The 27522-nt window shown below is 31.3% G+C and overlaps 1 protein-coding gene across 1 annotated transcript in view; it reads left to right on the top strand.

Annotated features, from left to right (window-relative positions):
• Positions 1 to 7122: 7122 nt before the first annotated feature.
• LOC107437802 (aminopeptidase N) overlaps positions 7123 to 27522 on the top strand; it is a 142756-nt gene continuing 122356 nt past the window's right edge. The window contains exon 1 of the mRNA XM_043045904.3: positions 7123 to 7791. Within this exon, the coding sequence (XP_042901838.2) occupies positions 7211 to 7791 (581 nt within the window). The 5' untranslated portion in view covers positions 7123 to 7210. The remainder of the gene's footprint in view (positions 7792 to 27522) is intronic.

The raw sequence follows: 27522 nt of genomic DNA, 5'->3' as shown, positions 1-27522 counted from the left end.
TGTGAATAAGTAAATAATAATAATAAAACAGATCAAGGCAAACACGAAGAGCGCTTAATCAAAGATTTTACTATTATAACAATCGTTTCCATGAAACTCATTTCAATATTTAAATAAATTCTATAATGATTATAAAGTCCTGCAGAAATTGCAAGTTTAAGTATTTCGTTTTAGGTGTTGGTAAGTGTGGGATTTTTCTAAACTAATATACAGGTTAAGGGTTGATTATTTTATTTTATTTTATACCCTATTGCAGTGAATATATTTTATTTTCAGCAGACTGTAAAGCTAAATAGATGAAGTATGGAGAATCATTTTATAACATAACATATGATAAAATATTCCGTCTTTGAAATTTTAAATGATAAAAATTCAAAATTTATGTGAACAGCAAGTCATAATTTTTGTAAAATTGTCAGATAGTTGGTTTTAAACGTGATTTTAAGTGAATAATTTGTACTATACAAACATGTATAATCTTGCATAATTTAATGACACATTTAAATAGAACGTTATGTATTATAAAATGTATAAATTAAAAAAAGAGTGTAATTGATGTAATTGTATGTCGTGAGAATAAATCATGCTTCCCTGTTGTATATACATAAATTTTAATTATTCAGATTTCTTTTGTTACAAGAGGAGGTCTTCTGTTATAGTATTTTCAACAAAAAAAGATTTGTGATTACCTTTCGTAAGTCAAACACCATTCTAAGTTGATTTCTATTTTTATTTCATAACCGTCGTTGAGCATCAGATCCAATTTCTGGGTTTACGACTACAAATGTTCAACTCCGTAGCCTTGTCATTTTGAGCCCAATCCAGAAGACAAAGGAACTTCTGGATCCATTATTGGGAGAAATTTGCTTTCGTGGAGGACTTTTTGATGGAACTAAGCCGCATTCGCGTTACATGGAGAGGAAACCTCCCCACGGCAAGGGGACTCTAACCCATGATCCGTCTATCACTGAGGATATTTTTACGTCAGCACTGTGGTCGGTGCAAGCCGGATATGAAATTCGTATGGACCAGCCATCGTCCTAATTTGAATCCGGTTTACGTCATTGGAAGGTGAACGCTCTATCCCCTGAGCCATCACGATTCAAGTTGTTCCATATTATCAGGAACAGTGTATATTCTATGCAATAAAAGGAAGCAAAACCTTTGTACCTTAATCACCTGTCTATATCGTAAATGTTGATTGCTGAAAAATCAGATTTGATGAACAGTGTAACAGAATGATATTCTGAACCCTTCCTTAGCTGAGTAAAAATAAAACCCTTTTAAGAATATTTTTATGCAATTAAACCACCAGTTTAACATGATTATAATGAACACCGGATACAGGGAACATTCGATTCTAATGAATGTTTTTTGTTGTCTAGTCTAAACTGCTGTTTCATACGCTTATAGTAAATAGCTGAGAGTCTTTCTTATGTAGAGGACTCAAATTTACTTTTTGCGGGTATTTAAATAAATGTTAATTTTTTTTTGTCCATATAATAAGTTCAAAGTTATAAAATTATGACTTTTAATAAGAAATGAATGAAAGGGTATTTAAAAGGAGTCAAGTTTTTCTAGAATGAATCATTTGAATGGTGCCAAAAAGAGACTTTCTTCTAAAGTGGTAGAAATGAAAAAGATAAGCATGGGAAAAATTTCAAAAATGATAAAAACTGAAGAATTCATCATAGATAGATAACCACTTCGTAATATTTAGAATATTTTTAATGCTATTGAATGTTCCAATTAAAATTCTCCTTATAGGAAGAACTTCATTGTAACGAAACTTCGTTGTAGAGGTATTTCGTTAACGATTCATAAAGCAAATCATACTCTATTGGAATGATTATTTTGGACAAATGGTTGCATTATACAGTCTTTCCATGGTCACGTGCGGGACACCTTTTACGATTTAAAAAAAAAAAAAAATAGAAATTGTAAGTAATTTTCTTAAAATGGTTCATAAGACCAATGTCGTTTTTTTTTCTTTCTTTTTTTTTTTTGAAAGACTAAAAATAAATACAGCTAAAGCAGATGTGAAATGCATGTTTTTTGAAATAAATCATTTCGAATTAAAAATAATAATTAAAATATCGTTTCATAAAATGCAATCTTTTTGCAGGAGTTTTTGTGATGCAATTTAATATTTTAAATTTGAGAGACACGATGAAGCGCATTGTAGAAGACCTTCGTTATTAAAAATTCACGAGTTATTAAAATAATTTTAAAATAAATATTTTTTATGGCAATTTATTAAATAAAGATACCTAAATTCAATGGCTATTCTATATTTCAATGGAAACAATTTCTCCCGATTTCCTTAAATCTAAATATATCGTGATTATGAAGCCACGATGGCTCAGGGGATAGAGCGTTCGCCTTCCAATGAGGCGAACCTGGTTCGAATCCCAGTCGAGACGAATTCCACATCCGGCTTGCACCGACCACAGTGCTGACGTGAAATGTCCTCAGTGGTAGACGGGTCATGGGTTAGAGTCCACTTGCCGTGAGGCTAACTGTAGGAGGTTCTCGTGGTCTTCCTCTCCGTGTAGCGCAAATGCGGGTTAGCTCCATCAAAAAGTCTTCCACGAAGGCAAATTTCTCCCAATACTCGATTCAGGAGTTCCCTTGTCTTCTGGATTGGGTTCAAAATGACAAGGCTACGGAGTAGAACAGTAGTAGTCGCAAACCCATGAAATTGGGTCGGCTATTCAACGACTGTTATAATATAAAATTATAATATCGTAATTATTGATAACAATGAATGCAGAAACTGTTTTTACAATCTGCCGTACTTCATATGTGACACAGTTCTAAGAAATTCCACATTTATAAATTCCAGACTTACCATTTGCTTCATTGATATTTGCATCATATCTGGACTTTCGCCTTATTTTTCCTAAAATAATTTAAATTAAATAAAAGAATTATTATCTCCTTCAGATTATGCCTGGATTTGGATGGCATTGAAAGATATTTACTTTGTTACAAAGAGACATCAATCTTTATATATTTACGTTAAATATTTATGAAAAGGTTATATACTATAGAAATCTCTTTATTTCCAACAATGTTGTTGCAATAAACTAAAAATCTCTCCTTTTTTTTCTTCAAAAACTTTGAATATAGTGAGCACCATCGTTCTAAGCTCATTTATCTACAGTTGTATCTGACTGCATGAGTTAAAATTTTATTAAATTTGTGAAATAGTATTAAAAAATAACCTGAAAATATAAAGAGCTTTCGTTCATTTTTGTAAATAGCGGCAAAACTTACTAATTTTGTAAGGATATCAAAACAATTTTCATTGTTGAAATGATAATCATTCAGTTTTTTTATTACCTAGGTTGCTATGTGACAATATTTAAAAAAAAAATTAGTAAAAAAACTGGTATGCTACGACGTAACAAAATATGCATAATTGTCTATTTTTAAAACAAATCAAGTTTAATATTTATTTTTTATCGACAAACTGTAATTCATTTTAATAACTAATCACATTTTAATAATAAATTTTTTTCTGGTGTGAAAAAATTTAATTGCATTTTATATTTGCGATCGCAACGCATGAATACGCCGTCTTTGCGGGGCGGATATTTTCAGGCTACTATTTGTTAATTTATTATGCAGTTCCATCAGAATAACTGGAAATGTAGGACGTGTTTTTTCCATCACCAAACGGGAGACGAAATTTCACAAAGAGCTGAAGACAAAGGAATCCAGAATATCGGTGTCCCGCAGTGGACTGATCGTTAAGACACGATTCTCAGCAGATCACCGAAGTCAAGCATCACTGGCTACGGACAGTGTGCGGGTGGGTGACCACTTGGATTAGTCTGCGTAGGGACCGAGGGTGTGCGGTATTGGTCCTCGTTAAACTTTCTACCGTAAAGTGCTCGACTTCGCGCGCAGGTCGTCGGGCTACCGAAGCGGGGGTGCCATCACCTCCGCAGAGGATCAAAATTGTGATGGCGTGTCTTCGGATCATCCTCCGGGATGTTTCCCAGACCGTCGCCAATAGCCCATTGTGCAGCTCTAGTGCGACGTAAATTAACAACAACAACCAGAATATCGGTAAACCTTTCAGAACAGACATTTAAAAAAAAATTCTGGAACAATTTTTCGTTAATACAAATATTTTTCCTTCCTATTATTTACAAACTTCCAGCATCATTTCGGTGAACTGAGAGCTTTCGTATTCGTGCACTATTACGGATGTGTATTAAATTAAGATAGATGATGTTCAATTCATTAAATTAAAGTGAAGATATGAAAAGACCATTGGCTACTTCATTCTAATGAATAAATAGGATTTAAGAATGTGCAGAACTGAGAACTTTAATAGAAAAACACAGTATTCGCCATCACGCCAAATGCGATAAAATCATAAATTTAGTGAGTAAAATTGTGTTTTGGTGAAAGTATTGACGAATAATTTCTTGCACTGCAAAGAAATTAAAATTACGTCAAAATAAATTTTTTAAGCAATCCAGTATTTCTTATCCAATTATAGTAATTTTCGGTAGATGCGCGGCATAACCCATTAGAATTCGATCAAAATAATATAAGCCTGAAACAAACTAACGTAAAATAGTTTTCGATGGGGAAAAAAAATTATTCATAAAAAATTGTTAACATTCGCATTTGGCGAAGACATTCGAAAAATTGGCGAATACTTTTGATACTTACAGATAATGTAAAATCCTTCTCGGGGCCCTGGAATAGTCTATATTTTTGAATCTATATAACTCGGAAAACAATAAAGAATTGTCAGACTTACTTGAAATAGTATCATTGGTGTTGATTATTAATAAATTTTCAATGTTTTCTTAGTAAGTATTTTTTAATTGTCAATGATTAATTTGACTGGAATTCAGTTAAGTTATATATTGAAATTAATATCGAGATCTTAAAATTATAAAATTTTCTAGTATGATATGTCACTTTAAGGTTATGAAGTTATAATCTATGTATATATCATTTGAGAATAAAATTTTTAAATCAAAGAACATTTTATTTCGAGATTCTCCGGATTTATGAAGCAAGTGTTATGATTTTATAATAAATATTTATTACATGCAAATATTTTTTTTTCTAATTTGATAATAGTTCTGTACATAACGGTTTCCTTAATCTGGTTGAAGAAAAGAAATGAACTCAATATCAGTATTTTTCACTTCAATTTGTGCGATATGAGTACTCCTTTTATGTTCCCACATAATTCCGAATGGTGGAGCTGTTATTTTATTTCTATAATGTATATCGGATACATGTAAAATTAAGGAATATGCTACATACAAAAAGTGTCATATGTGGTCAATTTTAAATAATTTTCTTCCCAATCAGCATAGATTATATTACTTGCAAATTGGATCACACGAAGAACACTTTTTATTTGCAAAAAAATAGGACAAAAAAATGACAGCACCGAAAGCACCTTTCTGCTATCATAGGGTGGAAAATGAAAGTAAGAATTACATCAAGAGCACTTTTCTGCTATCACTGGGCGGAAAACGAGAGCACGGATCATATTACGAGCACTTAATACTAGGATAGAAAATGAGCTCAAATCAAGAAAATCTTTTTTGCTATCATGTTACAGAAATGAAAAATTCGAAAGAGAGAAAGAGATAAAATACATCAACCAGGTGAAGAATCATGCGTAAAAGTTACAGTTAAATGATTACATCACCTTCATTAGAAAAAAAAAAATATTTCTTTAAGTTTTTAAATTATGCCGTGGGGGCTCAGGGGATAGAGCGTTCATCTCCCGATGCGAAGAATCGCATTCGAATCCGCCATGACTGGTCGATACGAATTCTGCACCCGGCTCGCACGGACCACAGTGCTGACGAAAGCTTTCCTTAGTGGTAGATGGATCATGGGTAGAGTTTCCTCCTTCATCAGGCTAGCCAGGGGAGGTTTTCGTGATTTTCCTCTCCGTGTAACGCAAACGCTGGTTATTTCTATCAAAACGTACTACACAAAAGCAAATTTCCTCAAAACTTGATCCTGGAGTTCCCTTGTCTTCTGGATTGGGTGCAAAATTACGAGGCTACGGAGATGAACATTAGTAGTCGTAAACCCAAAAAATTGGGCCTTCTATTCAGCAACGGTTATATATATATAAAAAAAATGATGAGTGCCCTATCATATAGGCTGATAGTAATGGGCCTAAAAATATCAGGAAGATAGGTAAAAAGTTCTGAAGAACTTTCCAAGTAGTCTGATGGCGCAATGAAAATTAATGGTGAAAACGGCGAAGGACAAAAATTTATAATAACATTTTATGATAATTACTTTAAATAATAATATTTGAGAAATATTATTATTTTGTGAAAAAATTTTTTTGCCATATCTCTCTTAACCCTGTCAAATTTATAAATGATAATACTTTGTATAATATCAAATTATTTAGATAACTAAGGAAATCAAATAATACTTTTCTCTTCAATAATTGTAGAAAAAAAAAATGTTCCAAATATTTTGAAGGAGTGATTTTGCTTTAATACTTAGATTCAAATCGAATTCTTTCAATAGATGTTTCATTATTATAAATTAAGAATTGCGTTTTTTTTCTTTCTTTTTAAATTATCAGGCGGATAGTCAAAATTGCAAAATTTATGCTAAAAATCTATTTCCGCTTTTAAAATGTTAAAAAATAAATGTATTATTGTTCAAATAATTTTACGCTGCAAATTTATTAAGAAAATAATTATAAGCTTTCAAATCTTTTTCGCACAAATACAGAATCAAGAAAAACACCAGTAAAAAATAGAGCATTAAGTCTTGGAATATTTTAACGGGAAAAAAAATGGCAATCTATAAACGGGATCCTGCACAAAAATTAAATCACGACCTTAAATTAATTTCGCGCGAATCCAACCATACGATATAGAGTCAATTCATTACGCGACGATGAATAAAGAAAAAAGTTGAGAGCGCGGAATGTTATAACACTTTCCCCACATTAATTCACCCGAAGAGAGTCAATTAGAGCGAAAGAGAAAGCGAAAAATAAAATAGATGAAGAGATGTCGTAGACGACGCCAAGAGACAGAACAAACTCATTTCTTTCATTGGCCCTCCAGTCTCTGATCAAGTGAGTGACGTCAGAATAAGAGGCGGGGCTAGTAGTAAAACGTGAAAACAAGAAAGGCCGCCGTATTAGAACAGGTGCTAAAACAGCACCGAAAACATCGCAAGTATGGATTCGAGCGGTAAGACACCGAATAATTTGAGTTTCAAAGAGAGGAAGGGTTATTTCGTTCCACGCTGGGGGATTGTAGCGGGACTGGGCTTTGCTGCGCTGTGCGTGCTTGCTGTGGGGCTGATTGTGGGATACTTGGCTCCCTGTGGTTCGAGGTCCGGTGTTTCCGACTTAATAAATCCCGAAGCTCGTAAAGAGTTACCGTATGTGCGATTACCTAGAAGCATTATACCAGAACACTACAATGTGGTACTGCAGCCCTACATTGAACCGGGGAATTTTTCTTTCGACGGAAAAGTTGAGATTCGAATTAAGGTACTTGAACCGACAAACAATGTGACTGTTCACATCAACAATATCACCGTCAAGCAGGACACAGTTGAATTGTCCGGTCATGGGGCACCGACCATCAGTTCACTCGGAGAGGATAAAGAAAAACAGTTTTTTATATTGTACCTGAAGGGTCAATTGAGTGCCGGACAGACGTATGAAGTGAGAATGGACTTTGTGGGAACTCTTAATGATCAACTTTCCGGATTTTATAGGAGTTCGTACCAAGATCCAAGTGGTCAAACCAGGTAAGTCTCCCTCTATATATGAGACATAAACAATTTCATTTCATATCTATACACAAGCGTATGGCTCAGATCTTACAGGTCGACAAAATGTCTAGCGTGCAAAATAACTTTAGATCTCAAAGTCAGATTTTTCACTAAATGGCTCGAATGCCTGACCTCAAATATAATTGAAGCTACGAAATCATAAACAAAAAAATGTTTTCTATTAATAAGCATACTTTATTTTGACGGATCTTCAAAATATAGCTGCAATCTGGAAAATAGTTTCCCCATTATTTGTTCAAAATAGACCCCTTAATGTTAAGATTACTTTTTGCGCATTTCGCCATATCTCGAGACATTTTTAAGCGAACCAAACACTATTATAAAATTCATTTATCCAAAGTTAATTCCATGCACAATTTTTTTTTTAAAATCATTTATTTTTTTAATAATGATTTATTTAATGATAGTCGAAGACAAATCTGCTTTGTAAGGTATACAATTTTTTTTTATCCTTGTAAAGAATGTAAATTTATTTGACACGTAACAAAATTTAAGCAAAACCAGGGGAATAGTTTGAGTTACCGAATTTTAAAAATGTAGTTTATTTAAAATTTGATTTCTTGAAAACTATTTGATCGGTTACGTTCAAATTTTGTAATTTGGCAAATTAAAATGACTTGAAATTAAAATGACTTGAATGACTAAATGACTGTCATTTAATTAATTTAATTTTTGTTCAAAATACTTTTGTATGATCCATAAGATGATGGCATTGTGTTATGAAATAATTTTAAATTCTTATTTATTTCAGTTTTTCTTAGGTCATAAATGAAATTGACATTTCTTTGGGCAAAACTAAAACATTATTTGTTAAATTTGAAAGAAACTCGGGGGCTCAACAGGCTTTATTTTATATCAGGCACTGTTGGTACTTCTCAATGAAAGAAAGTGACAGGAAATATGACGCCAAAATTGAACATACAAATATGAACTATTGCCGAAATTTGAAAGTCTAATCGTGAAAATGTGTATAAGAAAAACCCCGTTTAGTGTTTTTCGTCAATTAAGAGATTATTTACAAATACGTGAAATCGCCAATGCAGTTTTAATATTTTGTGAAAGCTTTGTTTTAACGCTAAAATGAAGAGCCCGTTTATGGACAAAAATTCCTCCTAAAATGCTACCTAATTTTAGATTTCTTAGGTGTGACATTTATGTGTTTTGCTCAGTTAACAGAATGTTAATAACAATAAAAAATGGCGCTGAAATGAAAATCGCCAAATTAGCAGATTCTTCTACTTTGGTACCGATACCAACGATTAGTAATTGTAAATAAATATTGGTTTGCTTTCGATCGTACTATTTAATTTGTCCTACTCATCTAATAACTGCATTTTTTAAGAGAAAATCTGTATACATCTGCATAATGCGTTTCATCGTTTTAAGATTTTTTTTTCTTAGTATGAGAATAAACGTATTATCGATTCCATTTTCATTAGTTTAATGTCTCAATTTTTTGAAAGAAAATTCCAGTTAAAAGGCTTTGCAATCCACTTTTTGAAAAAAAAATTCTTTTTCGTAAGTTTTTGCTATATTCGCTTTCTTGTTTTTGACGATGGAAATTTGCTAGCATTCGACTAGCACTCAACTTGAGCTAACAGACCAATGACTATGCCAGTTGGTCCCGCAGTGAACTGAACGTTAAGACACTGTTCCCAGCAGATCACTGAAGTCAAGCATCACTGTTTGCGGTCAGTGTGCAGGTGGGTGACCGCTTGGATTTGCCTGCGTAGGGACCAAGGGTGTGCGGTATGGGTCCTCGTTAAACTATTCTACCGTAAAAGTGCTCGACTTCTTCGCGTGCAGGTCGTCGGGCTACTGAAGCGGGGGTGTTATCCCCTTTGCTGAGGATCAAAATTGTGATGGCATGTCTTCGGACTATTCTCTGGGATGTTTCCAAAACCTTCACCAATAGCCCATTTGGGCTGCTCTAGTGCGACATGAATGAACTACAACTACGACAATGCAAGTTGTCATTGTTTTCTGAGCACTAAAAGTAGAATTTATCGCGATATTATTTTTGATATAAAATTCCGAATTATCGTGATATTATCAAAATTTATTTTAGCAAAGTAAAAGATATAATATAGCATCTTTTTCATTGCTTCAAATAGTTTGATATCACTAAATCATAGTGTATACACTAGAAAGCAAAAGAAAGCAGAAGTTATAGCATTTGTAGCAGTGGTGGTTTTTTCAAAAATTGAAAATTCGAAACGAGTACAAAAACTTTTGATATTAATAATGTTTTGCATCTCTTTCGAAACAATTTTAAAAATATGGTAAATATTTAAAGATTGACTTTTTTGAAATTAAATTTCTCAGCAACTTTTCAACCGATTTCGCTCAAATTTTGTATTTTATCATGTAAAATGATGCAAAAAATTTTATATCTTAAAATGTAAAATTTTTTCGATTTTTATAAAATGAAATAATAAAAAAAGTTATTTTTTGCATAAACAAATCTTTGGATAAACGAATTTTATAAGTTTAAGCAAAATGTTTTTCCATTCGCTTAAAAATTTTTCGAGCTGTAGCGAAATACGCAAAAAGTAAAAATTAATATTACAAAGTCCAAACTTTGTAGTCCTCATGACCGAACATTGCCGCTACCCCTTTTATTTTGGGGGTCAGAAATCTGAATCTTGCGAAAAAAAGGTATGTTTATTCAGAGAAATTGATTTCGTAACTTAAAATATTGGCTGCACCTATTAATTAGTATATCTGAAGTTACGCCCTCGAGTTATTTAGATTCAGTCCTTAAACACGAAGATCCGATCATAAGATCTAAAGTTATTCAGTGTGGTTCGTTTTTTTTATTTTTATTTTTCGAAGTACATTTCTAAAATGAAGAAAAATAGAAAAAAAAAGAAACAAACGTAAAATTAAGTAATTTTTAAAATACTATAAAATATTCATAATAACCCTATATTTATTATGATATTAATAAATTATTATTATATTAAGATTTTAATAAATTAAGATATTATAATTTTATATATATGGGATATTAATATTAATAAAGTGCTCATGATATGCATTTAAAAAAAAATAGTCATCGCTTGGCGACTGGCAGATTATATTTAATAGTCATTTGTTTTATTTAGTCTCCCCGTGGCCTGTGTTGACCGTTCATTTTGCCTCACATTTGTACGCATCAAAAAAGGATGTCCAACTTATTTAAATCCTTAATACTTTTTCCTCAAACCTGGGTAGAATTTTGCAACACATCTATTGGCGGAAATGTCCTATCCGGAAATATAAAACTACACGCTTTTTTTTTATCTCCCCCCCCCCTCTTCAGAATGCCCTCCCGTGTGTGCTTTGAAAATAAAAAAAATCGTGATGTGTAAAATAAATGCAGAATCCGGTTCAAAAAGATGAATTGCGTCATCGAGTAGCTGATTGGTCTACATTTCTGATAGATACTAACAGGTGGAAATTCTAATTCTCATCTAACCTCGTTACTCTTTATTAGGAAAATGTAGTCTAAAAAATTGTTTTCATATTCTTTAATGTTTTTTTTTTATTATTTCTCAATATTCTCAGTAAATGTTGATATTCAACATGCACTGACGGTGAATGTTTTTGCGCTGCATCATTATTTCTTACATACATCGATATTCAGATTGCGCTGATGAAAGTTCTTGATTAGAAGAGGAAAATCAAGTTTAATTCTATATATTCACTGTCGAAAGTCTACATTTTCTGGTTTAGGAGCGAGAAAATGATATTTATAACTGAATTTCGTCTAAATAATAATTACATTTCTGACATCCACCAGAGATATAGTGAATGTCGATATTTACTTGAGAAATGTGACATTTCGAGAATTTTTGGACATTCATTAAAGCAGCCATGAGAATGTTGTCCAGAAATAAGTGACATTATTCAACTTTCAGGCCCCAACATAGATGATACATAAACTTTGAATAATCATTAATTTTTCAAAAAAATTATTATTTTTGTGGAAAATGTTTTTATCTATCTCTTTTTATAATTAGAATTTCACAACAATTTGAATTCATTCCTCGTTGATAGTTTATTTTTATTTTATTTTATAAAAAGCATTTAAACAGCCAATACATACCAATTTTGCGGTTCCATCAAAGTTCCTTAGTCTTTCATTTTGAACCCAACCCAGAAGACCTGTTTTAAGCATAGGGTAAAAGATTAATATCGAAAAAGACTTTTCTGAGGAAAATTACCCTCATTTGCGTTACGTGGAGAGGAAAAATTTAAAACCTCTCATGGTTAGCTCAACGTTAAGAGGAATTGATGCGTTCGGGAATAATTTGATCGTGAATTTGATCAAGTGTTGAAAATATTTTTGCTGGAAACACGATGTATAACTAATTAACAATTGTGTATTTATGAAAAAAATGAGAGAATTATACTTAAATAAAAATTAAGAAAATTAAATTAAAATAGAACAATATGGAACATCCTAACATGCATTCATATAATATCGCATTATTTGTATCCTAAAGCTCCATTTAGAAGAAAAATACATAAATTATAGAAGAAATATATTTACATTCACACTATAAAGAAAGCTAAACAATTTATAAGTCAAAAATGAACACTATATATGTTTTTAAATAAATATATTTGAATATAAATGTTAGGACTTTAGCGCTGTACCAGGTTTGACTTAAATTTTGTTTCTGCACTGGATCTTCAAATTGATTTTTTAACAGATTTTTTTTTTAAATTTAATAATTGTTTCTCTTACAGCAAAATGGGCAAAATTGATTTCCTGTTTTTTATTCTTTCAAAATATCAAGTGATTTGAATAAGTAATTTTAATTTTATTTCAATTGTTAATAAAATAGTATTAAAAAGCTGAATATAAAGTACACATGTTGTGTCTATTCTACTTTAGGTCTATATTGAATAAAATACTAATGGAAAAAAAAAGCTCAGCTTTAAAGAAGAGAGGCGATAAAAACAGCTCTCATTGTTCACGAAATAGAGTGCAAAACGAAAAAAAAAAAGCTGTTTTTTTTATCGCCCTTGTAAGAAAGTACTATTTTTCACGACTGAAGATTGAGCGTTGAAAGCTGTATTGATGATAAGGTGCAAGATAAAATAAAGTGCCGACATCTCAATCTCTTAATATGTTTAATGTTTATAATTCGCGCGTCCATAAGTGCCGCACTTAAAAAAAAGAGTAACAAGTGCTTAGTGTGAGAATCGCAAGAGATTTTATTTACAGTTACGCTTTTATAATGTTTATTGAAGAAAAAAAAAACGAGAAAAAAAGCTACGGAAAAGTAAAATTAAATTCCACGTTTTAACTCATTTTAGAAGAAGAAAAAATTCTATTATAAAGTGTAATCAAATTTCGTTATAAAAGCTATTCAAAAATACGAAATCCGGGTTCCTTCTTATTTTAAGAAAAAGTACTTCCCAGAAGTGTATTTAAATTTTCGAGTAATAAGTCAAAAGCTACTAAAAAATACAACGAAATTTCTTACTAATGTTATACTTATCATATTATCCAGGACCTTTTTTAGGAAAAGTACTACTCAAAAGTATTCATTAAAATTCCATGACAAATACTATTTAAACATGCAACAAAATTACGTTCATACTCATCTTATAATCTAAATCCTATTTAAAGAAAATACATTACACAAAAGTAAATTACATTGTATATATATTTTACTTATAATTTTAGAAACAAAAAACTACAATAAAACTCCTTGTTATGCTCATTTTTTTTTTATCTCTAAGACCTATGTTAATGATTGAAAGTTAATTCTGTACTATTTTATAATTTGAGTGCTTTTTTAAGATCTCTATAAAAGAAAAATTACTGGACCAAAAGTTATTTATCTGGGTTATAATTTATTTTTCTTTTTTGTTTCGTGCCTGTTAGTTTATATAAAAAAGTACTCAAAAGATTGAGGACAAAATGGCGACAGATTTTGTATGTTTCTAATAATGAAAAATTTTATTGGTATCATACAAAGTTGAAATTTGAGCATTCTTGTTAGTTGGAAAGCAGTTGAAATTTTTTCTGATTACTTCTAATAATATGACAATAAATTCTACTTGCATTATCCAGCACAGATTTAAAGTTAAAATGACTCGCTTTGTCTGTGATAAATTCTGTTTGGAATGAATTGAAACTTGTATTGTCAGCAATCACAATACTTCAGTTGAAATTAGAGATCTCTACCCTTACCAAAAAAAAAAAGATGTTTTTCAGGGTTGTAAAAGATTATACCTGAGGGAGAAAATGAGGTTATGTTTTGCACCAAAAATAATCTCATCCATAAATCTCAATTTCAACCTCATAAAATAAACCTCGTATATGGCACAACAATACTTTTAGTTGAAGATGGATGAAACCACAAATATACTTGCTCGAATAAATAACCTGTGCACCTCAAAAACATCTAACCCATCTCGCATTTGATTTGTTAAGGGGATGTCAGCATTAGACGCACCATTTTTAGTGGTCCAATCAAATGCAATGCTCTTGCAACATCATATAGTTGTTTCTTTTTCAAGAACGAATGTTCTCTTAACTTATTGAAATAGGTCGTGAAATCTAGGATTCTAATCAGACTACGAAACTATAATAATAATTCTATGACATATACCGTAAAAGATAGCACGAATTAAATTTATATCTGACGAGTTTTAAATCTTTTATAGTGTTTTGAAAGCATAGTTTATATGATTTTATAACTAAATAAAATGGAACTGTATGCAGTAACGAATGATTACTTAAATCTTATACCACAATGGTCTTTTCTTAACTTGTAACGGGAATATATATAATCATTTTGTTATCTGACTTGCATAGTCATTTCGATTGTAGAAGCTCGTTATTTAATCTTTATTCGCATAAGTAGTTTAACTTAATAAGGTTTTAAGTTGAAATTCAATGTGTAATTCTTACCATGAATGACCGAAATCAAGAGAATGTCGACTTTCACCTGTGAATGTCAGCAATCCCATAGTCGCTTTGGTGAATGTCTCATATATTTGTTATATCCGATTTGATATTAATTTACTAGTTGATATTTATTCGATATTTTAATATCTGCTAAGGATAGATTAGGAGAAACATCAGTGCTCGGAGTATCGGGCAGAGGCACTGAACCTAAAAGAAACATCAGTGTAGGGCATACCGGGCAGCGGCACTTAACTATACCCAGTATGTATTTCGGACATTTACCAAAGCGACTAGGTGATTGTCAACATTCATCGGTGGAAGTCAACAACCACCCATTTCTGTCACTCACAGCAACAAATGCTTTAAGGTTTGATTAGTAATAATTATTTTTGTTTTGCTGGTATGAAAGTTTTGTTGAGCGAACGGGTGGTTACGAATGTGCCTGCCATTTAAACGCTCTTCGTTTTAAACTTTCTCCGAGGAACGGTTTGAGGAGAGTAAAATCAATGTGTGTAGCGTAACTACCACTACAATTATTCAATTCCAATTCACTAGTATATAAGTCATGGTCACTCTATTCAATACTGGGTTACCTTTTGATAGATGGCGATTGATAGTGTCGAAAACTCTTTCCCCACATTGGTGACCCGAACGTAATAGGAACTCGCCTACATCGAAAGTAACGCCCTCTTAGATGGATCATCTACATTGAAGAGTTGACTGCGTCCTTCATGCGTACTTGCTTCTCAGTCTCACACAACTGGATCCTGCACACACTCGACTGCTCATAGCCACACAGGAGAGACCACACAAACAATCGTGAACTTAGTTCAATTCTCACCATAAGCGTTCAAAATCCGATGAACTAAATACAGTTCGCCCGGTATTTTTCACAAATACGGCAACTGGTGGTTATCCGTTCATCGAATTCTATCCCTGGTAAAATTCTGGTGATGGAGTATCGTAACTACCACTATGATTATTAAATATAAATTCCCTAGTATAAATTACATGCTAATTCGATTCAATGTAGGAGTACCCTTTGATAAAGAAGGTTGATTGGTGTAATTTTTGTCGAGAAATGTGCATTGATATATGTGTGAAATAGAGTAAATGAAAGTTAAATTTAGAATAAATTATTTTTAACGTGCTGAAAGATATTTCTTTTTATATTTATACTTTACTCAATCCAATATATGGCTAGTGTAGTGTGTTTATTTTCTTCTTCAATTGTTCAGCGCAAAACGTCAGAGTTTTTAGAAGATTTTAATTTAATAAAATGTTTAAATGACATATTTCGTTACTAGGAAAAGTAAGGTTTGTAGGGCGCTGGACTCACGTTTGTGAGAACGGGAGTTCGAATACAGCCGGCCGAAGACTCCCAGTGGAGTAAATGGTGACTGGTGCACGTTAAATCTGTCGGGTCACAAAGCCCTCCATGTTCTCGTAATAAATCAATACATCTGGGGATACTGATTTGGAGATGGATCATTCTCTGGTTCAGGTCAAAATTACGATCTGTGGACGAATAAATGAATGTATGAATGGGTCAGCCCTATACATGGGTGTGGCAGAAGTCTAGTTCTTGGCCAAAGATGGCGCCACTGGAAATCGGGAACCTCTCCCCCTCTGCCTTAATGGCCGACGACAACAACAACAACATCTGAATAGTATTCAACCTTAATGTTGCGGTAATAGTTAACAATCGGGGGTTCCTCTCAGTTTTGGCCCCTTGCAAATATATATATATATATATAAAAGAACCAATCGCATAAAGGTCAACAAAAGTTGTGGTGAACCGAAAGGGACGTCACTGAAAGCAAACACCGCCAAGTGTATCATAGAAATGGGATTTCATCAAAACTGAACGAAAAAAACTAAGTGCTCCCGGTTCTACCTCGAACCAAACACTTTACCTCAAACAAATGAGTTTAATGCAATTAAAGGATCTTTTCTTAAGAACCAATAACTAACATCTTAGAACCCTTCATTATTCTGAAATTTTATGGCAACTTTATTTAAACTTTGATGAAGTCTTTTTGAATATGCTTTTATACAGGTATAAGTAATAAATGTAGATTTCTAATCAGTAAAAAAAATAGGCATTGAATTTTATGTAGAAAATAGGTAATTTAACTTAAACAAGCTTCATAATTAAACCCTATAACGAAAAAAAAATTATTTTCAGATATAAATCGTAAAAACAGTTATAAATTGATTTAAACTTAGAACGCAAATATTTTTTTATTATTTCATAACTGTCGTTGAACAGCCGACCCAATTTTCAGTTTACGACTGCCAATGTTCAACTCCGTAGCCTTGTCATTTCGAACACCCAGAAGACGAGGGAACTTCTGGATCAAGTATTGGGAGAAATTTGCTGTCGCGGGGGAATTTTTGATCGAACTAACCTGCATTACACGATAGGAAAATCATGAAATCCTCCCAAGTGTTAGCCTGACGACAAGGGGATTCTAACCCATGATACAACTGAGGATATTTTATGTTAGCACTGTGGCGAGACGGGAGCAGAATTCGTATCTACCAACCAACGTTGGTGGTCACTTCATAGGGAGGCAAAACGCTTTATCTCCCCGAGTCTGAAATATTATTCAAATTCTTTAGACGGGAGGCCAATCTGAAAGCTTTTATTGAAGTGAAATTTAAATTCAAAATAAACACCTTTTTAAGCAGCAAATCTGCAGAAATTAATTATTTGTGCAATTTGTTGACCTAAAACTTAAATCAGAGTTTGGCATTAAGGCATAAGATTGCTTTTTTAGTTTTTTATCGCTATTTTTGTTTATTCATTAAAAAAAAAATTATAAGTTATTTTTTTCATCACAAAACAATATGTCACAGTAGCCATGGCTCAGGGGTTAGAGCGTTTGCCTTTCAATGAGGTGAAACGAGTTCGAATCGCAGCGATAGCTGGTCGATTCGAAATCCGCACCCGGCTTGCACTGACCACAGTGTGCTGACGTAAAATGTCCTCAGTGGTAGACGACTCATGGATTAGAGTCCTTTTGCCGCGTGGCCAATTGTGGGAGGCTTTCGTGGTTTTCCTCTTCATGTAACGTAAATGCTGGGTATTTCCTTCAAAAAGTCTTCCACGAAGGCTTTTTTTCGCAGTACTTGATTTAGGAGTTCCCTTGTCTTCTGTATTGAGTTCAAAATGGCAAGGCTATGGTGTTGAACATTGGTAGTCGTAAACTCAAAACAAATTGGATCGGCTGTTCAACGACGGTTATAAAATAAAAATAAGAAAAAAACCATTTGTCAGAGTTTTCTTTTTTGAGGTTGGTGATTTTTCCTACTTGGAGAGATAATCAAATACTGTTCAGTACTGAACTGACTCTTAAATAATATAGATTTTATATAAGTCTATGAAAATTAATTTTTTTATGAACTATGAAAATTGATTTTTTTAACGAAAAAATACATCTAAAAAACTTTGTAATACTGTATTAAATTTGTTTGTATTAAACTGTATTTTTAGTTTCTTCCATTTTGTCCAATTTTTTGTGGTTTTTTCTGATTTTTTTTTCCAATGTTCTGAAAGGAACAGTTTTCTTTTCGATGAAATTCCAACTCTGTTTCCAATGCTGGTCTAAAATAGGTTCCATTATCTTCTTTTGAATCGCTTGTTTAAGTAAGATGAAGCAATACATTCTCTCATAATTGTTGAACGGGAATAATTTCTTTTCATAAAAACACGCTTCCTCATAATGAAAATTCTGTCATAAATTTATGTGAGATGAATTAGCGGACTTCATTTCATTTACGTCTTAATGCGTTTTTTATGATCAGAAAAGCGTTGTTACATCATTTTATTTGGAAGACTCGAGGGAAAATTATTATTTAAAATGACGCAAATAGTTTTATTGTTTTGCTAGAACTATTTTTCAGGATTCAATTAAATTTCCAAGTTACTTATTACCGTTTTTGGAACGAAAAGGAAGATTGTTAAAAGAATTTTGTACCAGTATGCTTGCTATAAAAAATATATTTTGACCTTCTTACAAGAACAATTTTTGTTCTAATAGCGGCATATTTATAGCAATATTTCATTTGCAGATAGAGAATGATAAAAATATCAATCTACATGAATAATCCCTATTTATTTATGATATAATGATATGAAACTCATTAGCTTCGAAAAATATGAAAACAGTTTAAAAGTCATCATGTTTTGAGCGCTCTGAAATGAGCACTTATTCTCAAGACCGGCCAGGCATAATTCACGTCTGGCGGCTTGTAATATAATTACTGCTGAAATGAAATTCTAGAATGTTATCAATCAATTAATAAGTAAATCAAAGCATAAAGCTTTTTCTTAGTATGAACTGTTCGCTGTTAACCTTTAGTTTTTAACCAATTTATAGTCCAGTGGTTTTAGCTTTTCGTTATGTACGTGAGGTAAGATTTAAAAAATGCATGCTTATGTGTTCATGTTTAGGACTGCTCACTTGCTTTATACTTCAGTTAGTTCTTTGTTTCCAACACTAAAAAGAAATTTATCAGTTTTTTTTTTAACAATCTATATATTTAGAGCTGTGATGTCTCAAGGGATAGAGCCTTTCAATGAGGTGAACCGGGTTCGAATCCCAGCAATGGCTGGTCGATACGAATTCCGTATCCGACTAGCATCGATCACAGGGCTGACGTAAAATGTCCTCAGTGATAGAGGGCTCATTCCTCTTGCTGTTAGGCTAACTGTGAGAGGTTTTCGTGGTTATCCTCTCCTTGTAACGAAAATGCGGGTTAGTTCCATCCAAAAGTCCTCCCCAACGGCAAACTTCTCCCAATATTGGACACAGGAGTTCCCTTGCCCTCTGGATTGGGTTCAAAACTACAAGGCCACGTAGTTGAACATTAGTAGCCTTAAATCCAAAAATTAGGTCGGCTGTTCAACGATGATTATAAAATAAAATAAAATATGTATTTCTTACGAATATTTTATAATAAGCTGAATATTACTTTATTTCACACTTGTTTCTAAAAATTGCTCCTTCATTTTGGAAATAAATTATTAATATTTTCCCCATTTTGAGAAATATTTCAGAATAAATGCCTTTTATTAATATCAACAGCTTTTTATAATGGATTAAAATTTTTATTTTTTGAAGACGCACGTTTTGAAAAGTGGTCACAGTTCAAATGCTATAACTATAGCCATTGGCCAGGTAGTGGTAGTAACATTTTCTAATTTTGCCCTATAACATACGAGTGATCAGAAAGATTCAGTTTTTGATTTAGCTAGTAAGAAAGATAAGGAAATAAATACAATATACACACGCCTTCCATCTCAAAAAGAAAAGAGCATTTGTGAGAAATAATTAGCAATTTCATTCTATCTTTAAATACAATTATGACAATTCACCGAACCATGTATTGTGTGCGGTTAGATTATCTTTTTAAAGTGTACCTTACAATTATCTCTTATCTTGGATTATGTCATGAATGAGCGATGTTGTTCAATTTATGGCAACCAGCGCAGAAACCTCTAAATAAGGTTTAATCGATCATTTCTTTTTCATATCAGATAACTTGCATTTACATTTCTACGTTATGTATTTATTTTTGTTTTATTTTGATAATAAATGTATTTGATACGAATGAGAATTTTATTTGGCTGGGCATCGCAGGTTAACGAAACACAAAACCGTGTCAAAAAATTTTATATTTTTGTTACCCAGGTTCGAATCCAATCAGTGGCTGGTTAATACGAATTCTGCTTCCGGCCTCGCACCGTCCACAGTGCTGACGTAAAATATCCTCTGTGGTAGGACGGATCATGGATTAAAGTTCCCTTGCCATCAGGCTAACAGTGAGAGGTTATTCTGTCTATGTAACGCAAATGTGGGTTAGTTCCAACCAAAGCTAGCTTGTCCCAATGCTTGATCCAGGAGTTTACTGGATTAGTTTCAAAATGTTACGTAGTTGAACATTGATAGTCGAACACTTAGAATTGGGTCGGCTGTTCAACATCGGGTATAAAATAAAATAATACCGTGTTGTGCAATATAAACGGTTTCATGTTCGTTAAGGTAAAATAATTGTTTAAAAACGTCTCAAAGAAAAGAAAATATTTCGTTGAAAAGGTGTCATTGTTTCCAAAGAAGCAATGTCGGATGTCACGGCATTTATTGTTTTACGGTACTTCTGATGTCCACTTTGAGGAAGAAGATTTTTCAGTCCATTCCACCTTGGCCTTGATGCCACAACGAAGGAAGCATTTAAGAATAAAAATAGTTTCTTCCAAGGGCATTCTTTTGTCTTCTTAAATATTTCCTAATTTCTGACAGATTGGCTACTCTTCGCAAGTAAAACAAACACACATTTTCTTGAAAGGGTTCTTGGCAGTCACGTGTCTTTCATTATTTGTGTGAAGAAACGGCTCTCTCTCTCTTAGAAGGCAGAAAACGAATATTTCTTAGGAAAAGGAACTTTTAGGAAAGTACCGAGCAAACGATTTATTATTTTCAAACGTTCTATATCTTTTTTTAAATTTTTTAAATCTTTATTTAACTTCTTTTTTTAAACTTATTTATTGGCAGAACGAATATTTTTAACGAAGAAGAACGTTTCGGAAAGTACTGAGAAAACAGTATAAATTTTTATTTACGGTTAACGAAAATATTTTTAAATCTTTAAAAAATTTTTTAGAATATTCTTGATGAAAGAGAACGCTTTTAAAAATTCAAGGAAAACGATTTGTTATTTTAAAAGGTTATATTTTTTAAAATGTTTTTTACTCACTTTCCTTTAATTTTTAAAAATTTTTCTTTGGCAGAAGGAATACTTTTTACTGAAAAATATGTTTCGGAAAGTACCAAAAAAACTGTTTAGTATTTTAAAAAGTTTTATTTTTAATTTTTTTTCACATTTTATTTTTTACGGTTAACGAAAATATTATGTTTAAAAATTTGAAGCCTTTTTTTCCCTGTATACATTGTTATTTTTTCGGTATTTCGTAACGTAAAAATGAATCATTATTCAAAATTTTAACCTTTTTAACATTTTGAAATATTGCGAACTTAACGAAATTGTAACACTTATATAAATGTTTTTAAAATCCATCAATGACTATGAATCGTTGCATATTTTTATGAATCTAAGTTATGCAGCAATGTGTTGTACCTTTTAAATCTTCGCCAATTACATTCATTTTCCTAAAGTTGAAGAATTTATTTTTGTAGTATAGACACTTAGCGCCATTTTCATAGTTAGAACAGAAGGCATTGACCAAAAAATACCAAAACTTTAAACCTAACAGTCATAAATAACTGTTATTAGAATAGCAAATTCTTCTTTTATAAATGCCAGTTCATTATGAAGACAGAAGAACAGCCTGAAAAATCTCCTGCCTTTTTCGAAATGCTGTTCTCATTTTGTTCATAATGTAAAAGTTGGTTGTGTCACACAGATAATTTCTCAACTGTTTGACAAAGCGAATATTTAAACACCACAAAAATTCTCTTTCCTCAAGAATATTTCAAGGTGAACAAATGATATTCACAAAAAGAGAGTGATTCATCAAGAAGTTTCATCTTTGTGAAGTAATCATTCATTGTACAAGTTTCAGGAAATATGTAGAAAAAACATGTTATCTTAAATGCAAGTTGTATTTCGATTTTCTTTTTATTTTTATTTATTTATATATTTGTATAAATTGTTCTACAACTAAATGTGACAGTAAACTCAGTTCAATCATAAATTATTTTCTAAAAAGAAAAAAAAATCCTATGTACTTGAGGATTTTATGACTAGTAAGTACCTACAAAAATTTCAAATTATTTCAGTGAGTGTTTGAAACTCAATATAGTTTAAAAAAATAACCGGATTTTAAAAATTTTATATTTTTGAAACTTTTTCACAGATTACAGAAAAGGAAGGAAAACTATAAGAATTTCTTTTTCCGTTACACAAGTTCGACGTTTTTGTGACTCCATAAATATTCAAACTGGTATCGTTTCATTTCACTTATTCAATTGTTTCACAGGTGCTGCACAGATGCGTCGTTGTTTACAGTGCTTTTGACATCATAAACATGAGCATAGCACTTTTCGTTTTCAGAAAACTGTTTGTTTATTTTGTGTGTCTATGCATATTTATTTTTTATTAGTATGTATATTTACATACAAATGTATGTATAAAACTTAAAATAAACGAACAGTTTTTTAAAAACAAAAACTGTGTCTCATTAACTCTACGTCTATGATTATAAACAATGACGTAATACCATAAAAATAAATCGGAAGGGCATAGACACCGTTTTTTCTATCGAAATTGGTTCGTATTGAAACTGATTTAAACTACGGGCAGGAAAACCGGTAGCACTTAGAAAATGAAAGACTAGATTTTTCTAGATTATTTATTCATTTAAGGTTTTAAATATTGTATCAAACGAAAGAGAGTTATGAACGACCTGTTTCGGTTACAGTTTAAGAAATAGAATACGAGATTTTCAAAAAGGTAGATTTATTCTTTAGAAGAGGGAACACATTTAGTTTATTAGAGGAAGTGCATCACTTAATAGGTAAATAATTTAATTAACTTGTAAATAAAATTTACTCTCACTTACATTTAAGTACTTATTTTTTTAAAGAAAAATAAAGATATTCATTGATCTTTTTGAGTAATTATCGTTTGTAACTGCAATTTAATTCTTGTTGGCAATACGCCAAATGCAAACGTTTTAAACATACAAAACAAATAAAGACTTAATGTTCTGAACTTGAGAGTAAAAATAAAAAGAGTTGTAAAGAAAAAGTTGATGTAAAAATCACTAAAACCCATCTTCCGCTAATTAAAAGGAATCCCGCTGTGAAATGTAAGGAAGAAAAAAATTGTTTTGACGCAATCTGTGTTGCATCTTCATTAATGAAAGATACACATTTTTTTTCTCTAGTTTTTTTTTCTTCTTCTCTCTATCGCAAAGGCAGCCATTTTGACAGTATTTAAATTTAAACCTTTTCAGCATTCATAAGTGTACACAATGAGATTACAATACAAATACGTATAAATAAAAAACAAGTATTTGTTTTCTGTAACTTCTGAGTTTGTATCTTAAAAGATAAAACTTAAAACAACAAAACTAAGTTTTACGTTTACTTAATCAATTCTTATAAATTGATCGTTAAAACACGGTTCCCAGCAGATCACCGAAGTCAAGCATCACTGGCTACAGTCAGTGTGCGGGTCGGTGACCACTTGGATCAGTCTGCGTAGGGACCGAGGGTGGGTGGTATTGGTCCTCGTTTAACTGTGCTACCGTAAAGTGCTCGACTTCGCGCGCAGGTCGTCGGGCTACCGAAGCGGGGGTGCCATCCCCTCCGCAGCGGATCAAAATTGTGATGGCATGTCTTCAGATCATCCTCCGGGATGTTTCTCAGACCGTCGCCAATAGCCCATTGTGCAGCTCTAGTGCGACGTAAATTAACAACAACAACATCAAAAATAAGTTGTTCAATATTTAATAAATTAATTTTCAACATTCATATTGTCATTTCTGGGCTCTGACTGTCACGCTTAACTATTTTATGCAATTTATGAAATAATAATTAACATCATTATAATAATTTTATTAATAATGATTATTTTTAATTTATTAATTCCGTAAATCATAAATATATATTATTTGCGGAAGGTAACATAATAATTTATAGTTGTGTTTTAATTTTAAGGATGCCTGTTTAACAACGCCATCGGCCAGAAATACGTTACTGCTCATTGATTCATAACTAAGGCCCGGATTTTGATGGCATTTGCATTTTTTTGCATTTTTTGCATTTTTGGACATTTTTTGTCTATTGGAGCATTTTTTTAGATTTATAGGGCATTTTTCTTTAAATTTTGGGGCGTATTTTGCATTTTAATGCATTTCTAAAAGTTTTTTGTTAATTTTTTCCTATTTTTATTATTTTTTATCAATTTTCATTATTTTTTATCAATTTTCATTATTACACTGGCTTCCAAACAATGAAGAAAATCTGTAGAATATTAACAGGTGAAGCAAAATCTTTTCAAATTGAAGAAGAATTGTCAGTAAGTGAGACCGTCTTTTTCAAGTACGCACCTATAACATCAGTAGACGTTGAAAGAAGCTTCTGCAGGAACAGGAACTTACTGCAGGAACTTACTTTCAGACAAGAGACTCTCGTTTACATTTCAAATTATCAAAAAACACTTAATAATCCAATGTAATTCTGATATTTAGTAATATTATGAGATGGAAGTTGTTATATCCATTAAAGTTTCTATACAAAATAAAAGTATTTTGGTATCAATATATTTTCCTTTTTTTGTTATTTTAGGATATAAAACAAATTTTTCAAACTTTAATGAACGCAGAACAAGTATTGCATTGCTTTATATTTTTTAAATGACTCATAATTGTTTTAAAGAGCAAAACATTTTTTAATTCAATATTTTTACTTTATTTAAGGCATTTTTTTGCGCAATTTTTGGATTTTTAAGGGCATTTTTTGTCCTTTTTAAGGGCATTTTTTACACTTTTTAAGGGCATTAGTTGAGATTTTTTAGGTCATCAAAATCCGGGCTCTATTCATAACAAATTTTGTTACTGAGCTTTTTTTTTTCTTCTCCCTCTTAACTTTCGTATTTATACATTTCGAGAGTTTATGTTAGAATAAAGACCTTAAAGCTAAAGTGCCTGAAAACAAAAGCTCTAAAATTTTTATAACTGTTTACACATAGAGAAATTTTATAAGTTATTTGTATATATATATATATAAAAACGAAGAAAAATATATAATAAAAATAAAATATATATAAGAACGAAAAAAAAAAACGAAGAAAACTAAGAAAAACAATAAGTTTCATTTACTGCGCATAAGCTGCAAGTAAATAGAACTCATAAAATAAGTTCAAAATGTAAAGAAAACATGGAAAAATTACAGAACAATGAAAAAAGGAAAAAGAAAAAATAATAAAAATCCGGAGAAAAAAAACAAAAATTCGGAAAATAAAAGATATAATCTTTCCATCAGCTCACACGATTATATCCGCAAAAAAGAATGCTTTTTAATCATGTATCAATATAGCCAAAGCTAAATATATCAATACAATAGTGTAAGGAGCACTCAAAAAAATTTTACCACCAAAAATAGAACACATTAAATAAAAATATCAGGTAAAAACAGAAAATAAAATGTAAAGAAAAAACAGAATAAAACATAAAACGAAATCCATAAAACGAGTAGTGAATTCAAATGAACTTACATGTACGGGAAACTTTTCAAGAATGATTTAAAATATTTTCGTAACAAGATTGCCAGATTACAAAATATGAAAACAAAAGCGCAAATTGAGGTGAACGCGTAAATAGTGAGGTTTTGTTTTAGAGTGAAAAAAAGAAATTGGTTTTTAAGACTAACGAATATTTAATGTGCCGAAACGATTTACCTTCCGGTCCCCCTAATATATATGTATATTAGTATATATATATTTATATAATATATACCCCTAATATATATATAATATAATGTAATAAAGATTAATGAAAAGAGCTGAAGAAAAATTATTAAAATAAAATATTTCAAAAAATATTTTTATTTAATAAACATTTTTATTTACAAAATATTAAAATGCCGGAAAGCAAAATAATGAAAATATATATTCTTGTCATCAGCTCACACTTTTATGTCCGCAAAAAAGGAGTGCTTTCTAATATTGTATTAATAGAGCCAACGAAAAAAAATATCAATATAATAGCGCGAGGAGTAGCCTAAAAAATTGAAACGAAAGTAGAACTTATTAAGTAAAACCATATTAAGAACGTATTAAATTACCTTTTTTTGCGGATGTAATTGTGTGAGCTGATTATATCTTTATTATTTTGTTTTTCCAGCTTTTTTTTTAAATATTTTATTTTGTAAATATTTCTTTTCGTTAATCTTTATTATATTATTTTCCATGTTTTCTCTGTATTTTTAACTTATTTTATGAGTTCTATATAATTGCAGCTTATGAGCTGTAAATAAAACATATTATTTTTCTTAATTTTCTTCGCTTTTCTCTTTTCTTTTTATCTTTTTGTCTTTATTGTGCTATATATATATCGATTGAAATATTTTGAGATCAAGAAATTCACAGGATAAATATGTTTCATATTTTCAGAAGATCATTTTTAAAAGAGTATCTGCATACATACATACATACATACATACAAAGCTAGACCAAAATGAGTATCCAATGGGAGAGGTCGAATTGCAATCCAGTTAGCGATCTCAGTGTGGAAACAGACTAGAATTATATTAATGAAAATTTATAATTTTTGTGTGTAATTCAAAATAACCTTTGATTTTTTTTCCACCATAGGATTTATATATTGATAGTATCAAAATAAAAATGATCAAAGTAATAATTGTGATATGCCACGTGTACATCATAATTTAATTTTCATTTTACCTCCCAACAACGCAACTACGCTAAATAAAATAAAATTCCATTTTTTAATTGAAGTGAATCAATTCTTATTATTAAATCGTTTTAATAAATTAAATTCTGTGTGTGTTCGGCGAAAGAAAAACTTTTTCGAAGTTTTTCGTCCACTAAATAATTTATGTCTTCATAACTAAATACCCACGACAACATCTTCTCATACCTCAAAGCCATTGGTTTTGATACAACTATATAGATATTTAATAAAAAACCAAGTTGTAGGTGCGATATAGCCACAACTGGCTCTTGCGCCAATAACTAAAAACTAACTAACTAACTAACTCATAACTAAATAATGATAGCAT

This window comes from Parasteatoda tepidariorum, chromosome 5 (assembly GCF_982258835.1).
Source record: "Parasteatoda tepidariorum strain Cologne lab strain chromosome 5, Ptep-v5.0, whole genome shotgun sequence".
NCBI lineage: Eukaryota > Metazoa > Arthropoda > Arachnida > Araneae > Theridiidae > Parasteatoda > Parasteatoda tepidariorum.
The sequence above is the reverse complement of the archived record's forward strand: the minus strand, read 5'-3'. Positions and strand labels throughout refer to the sequence as shown.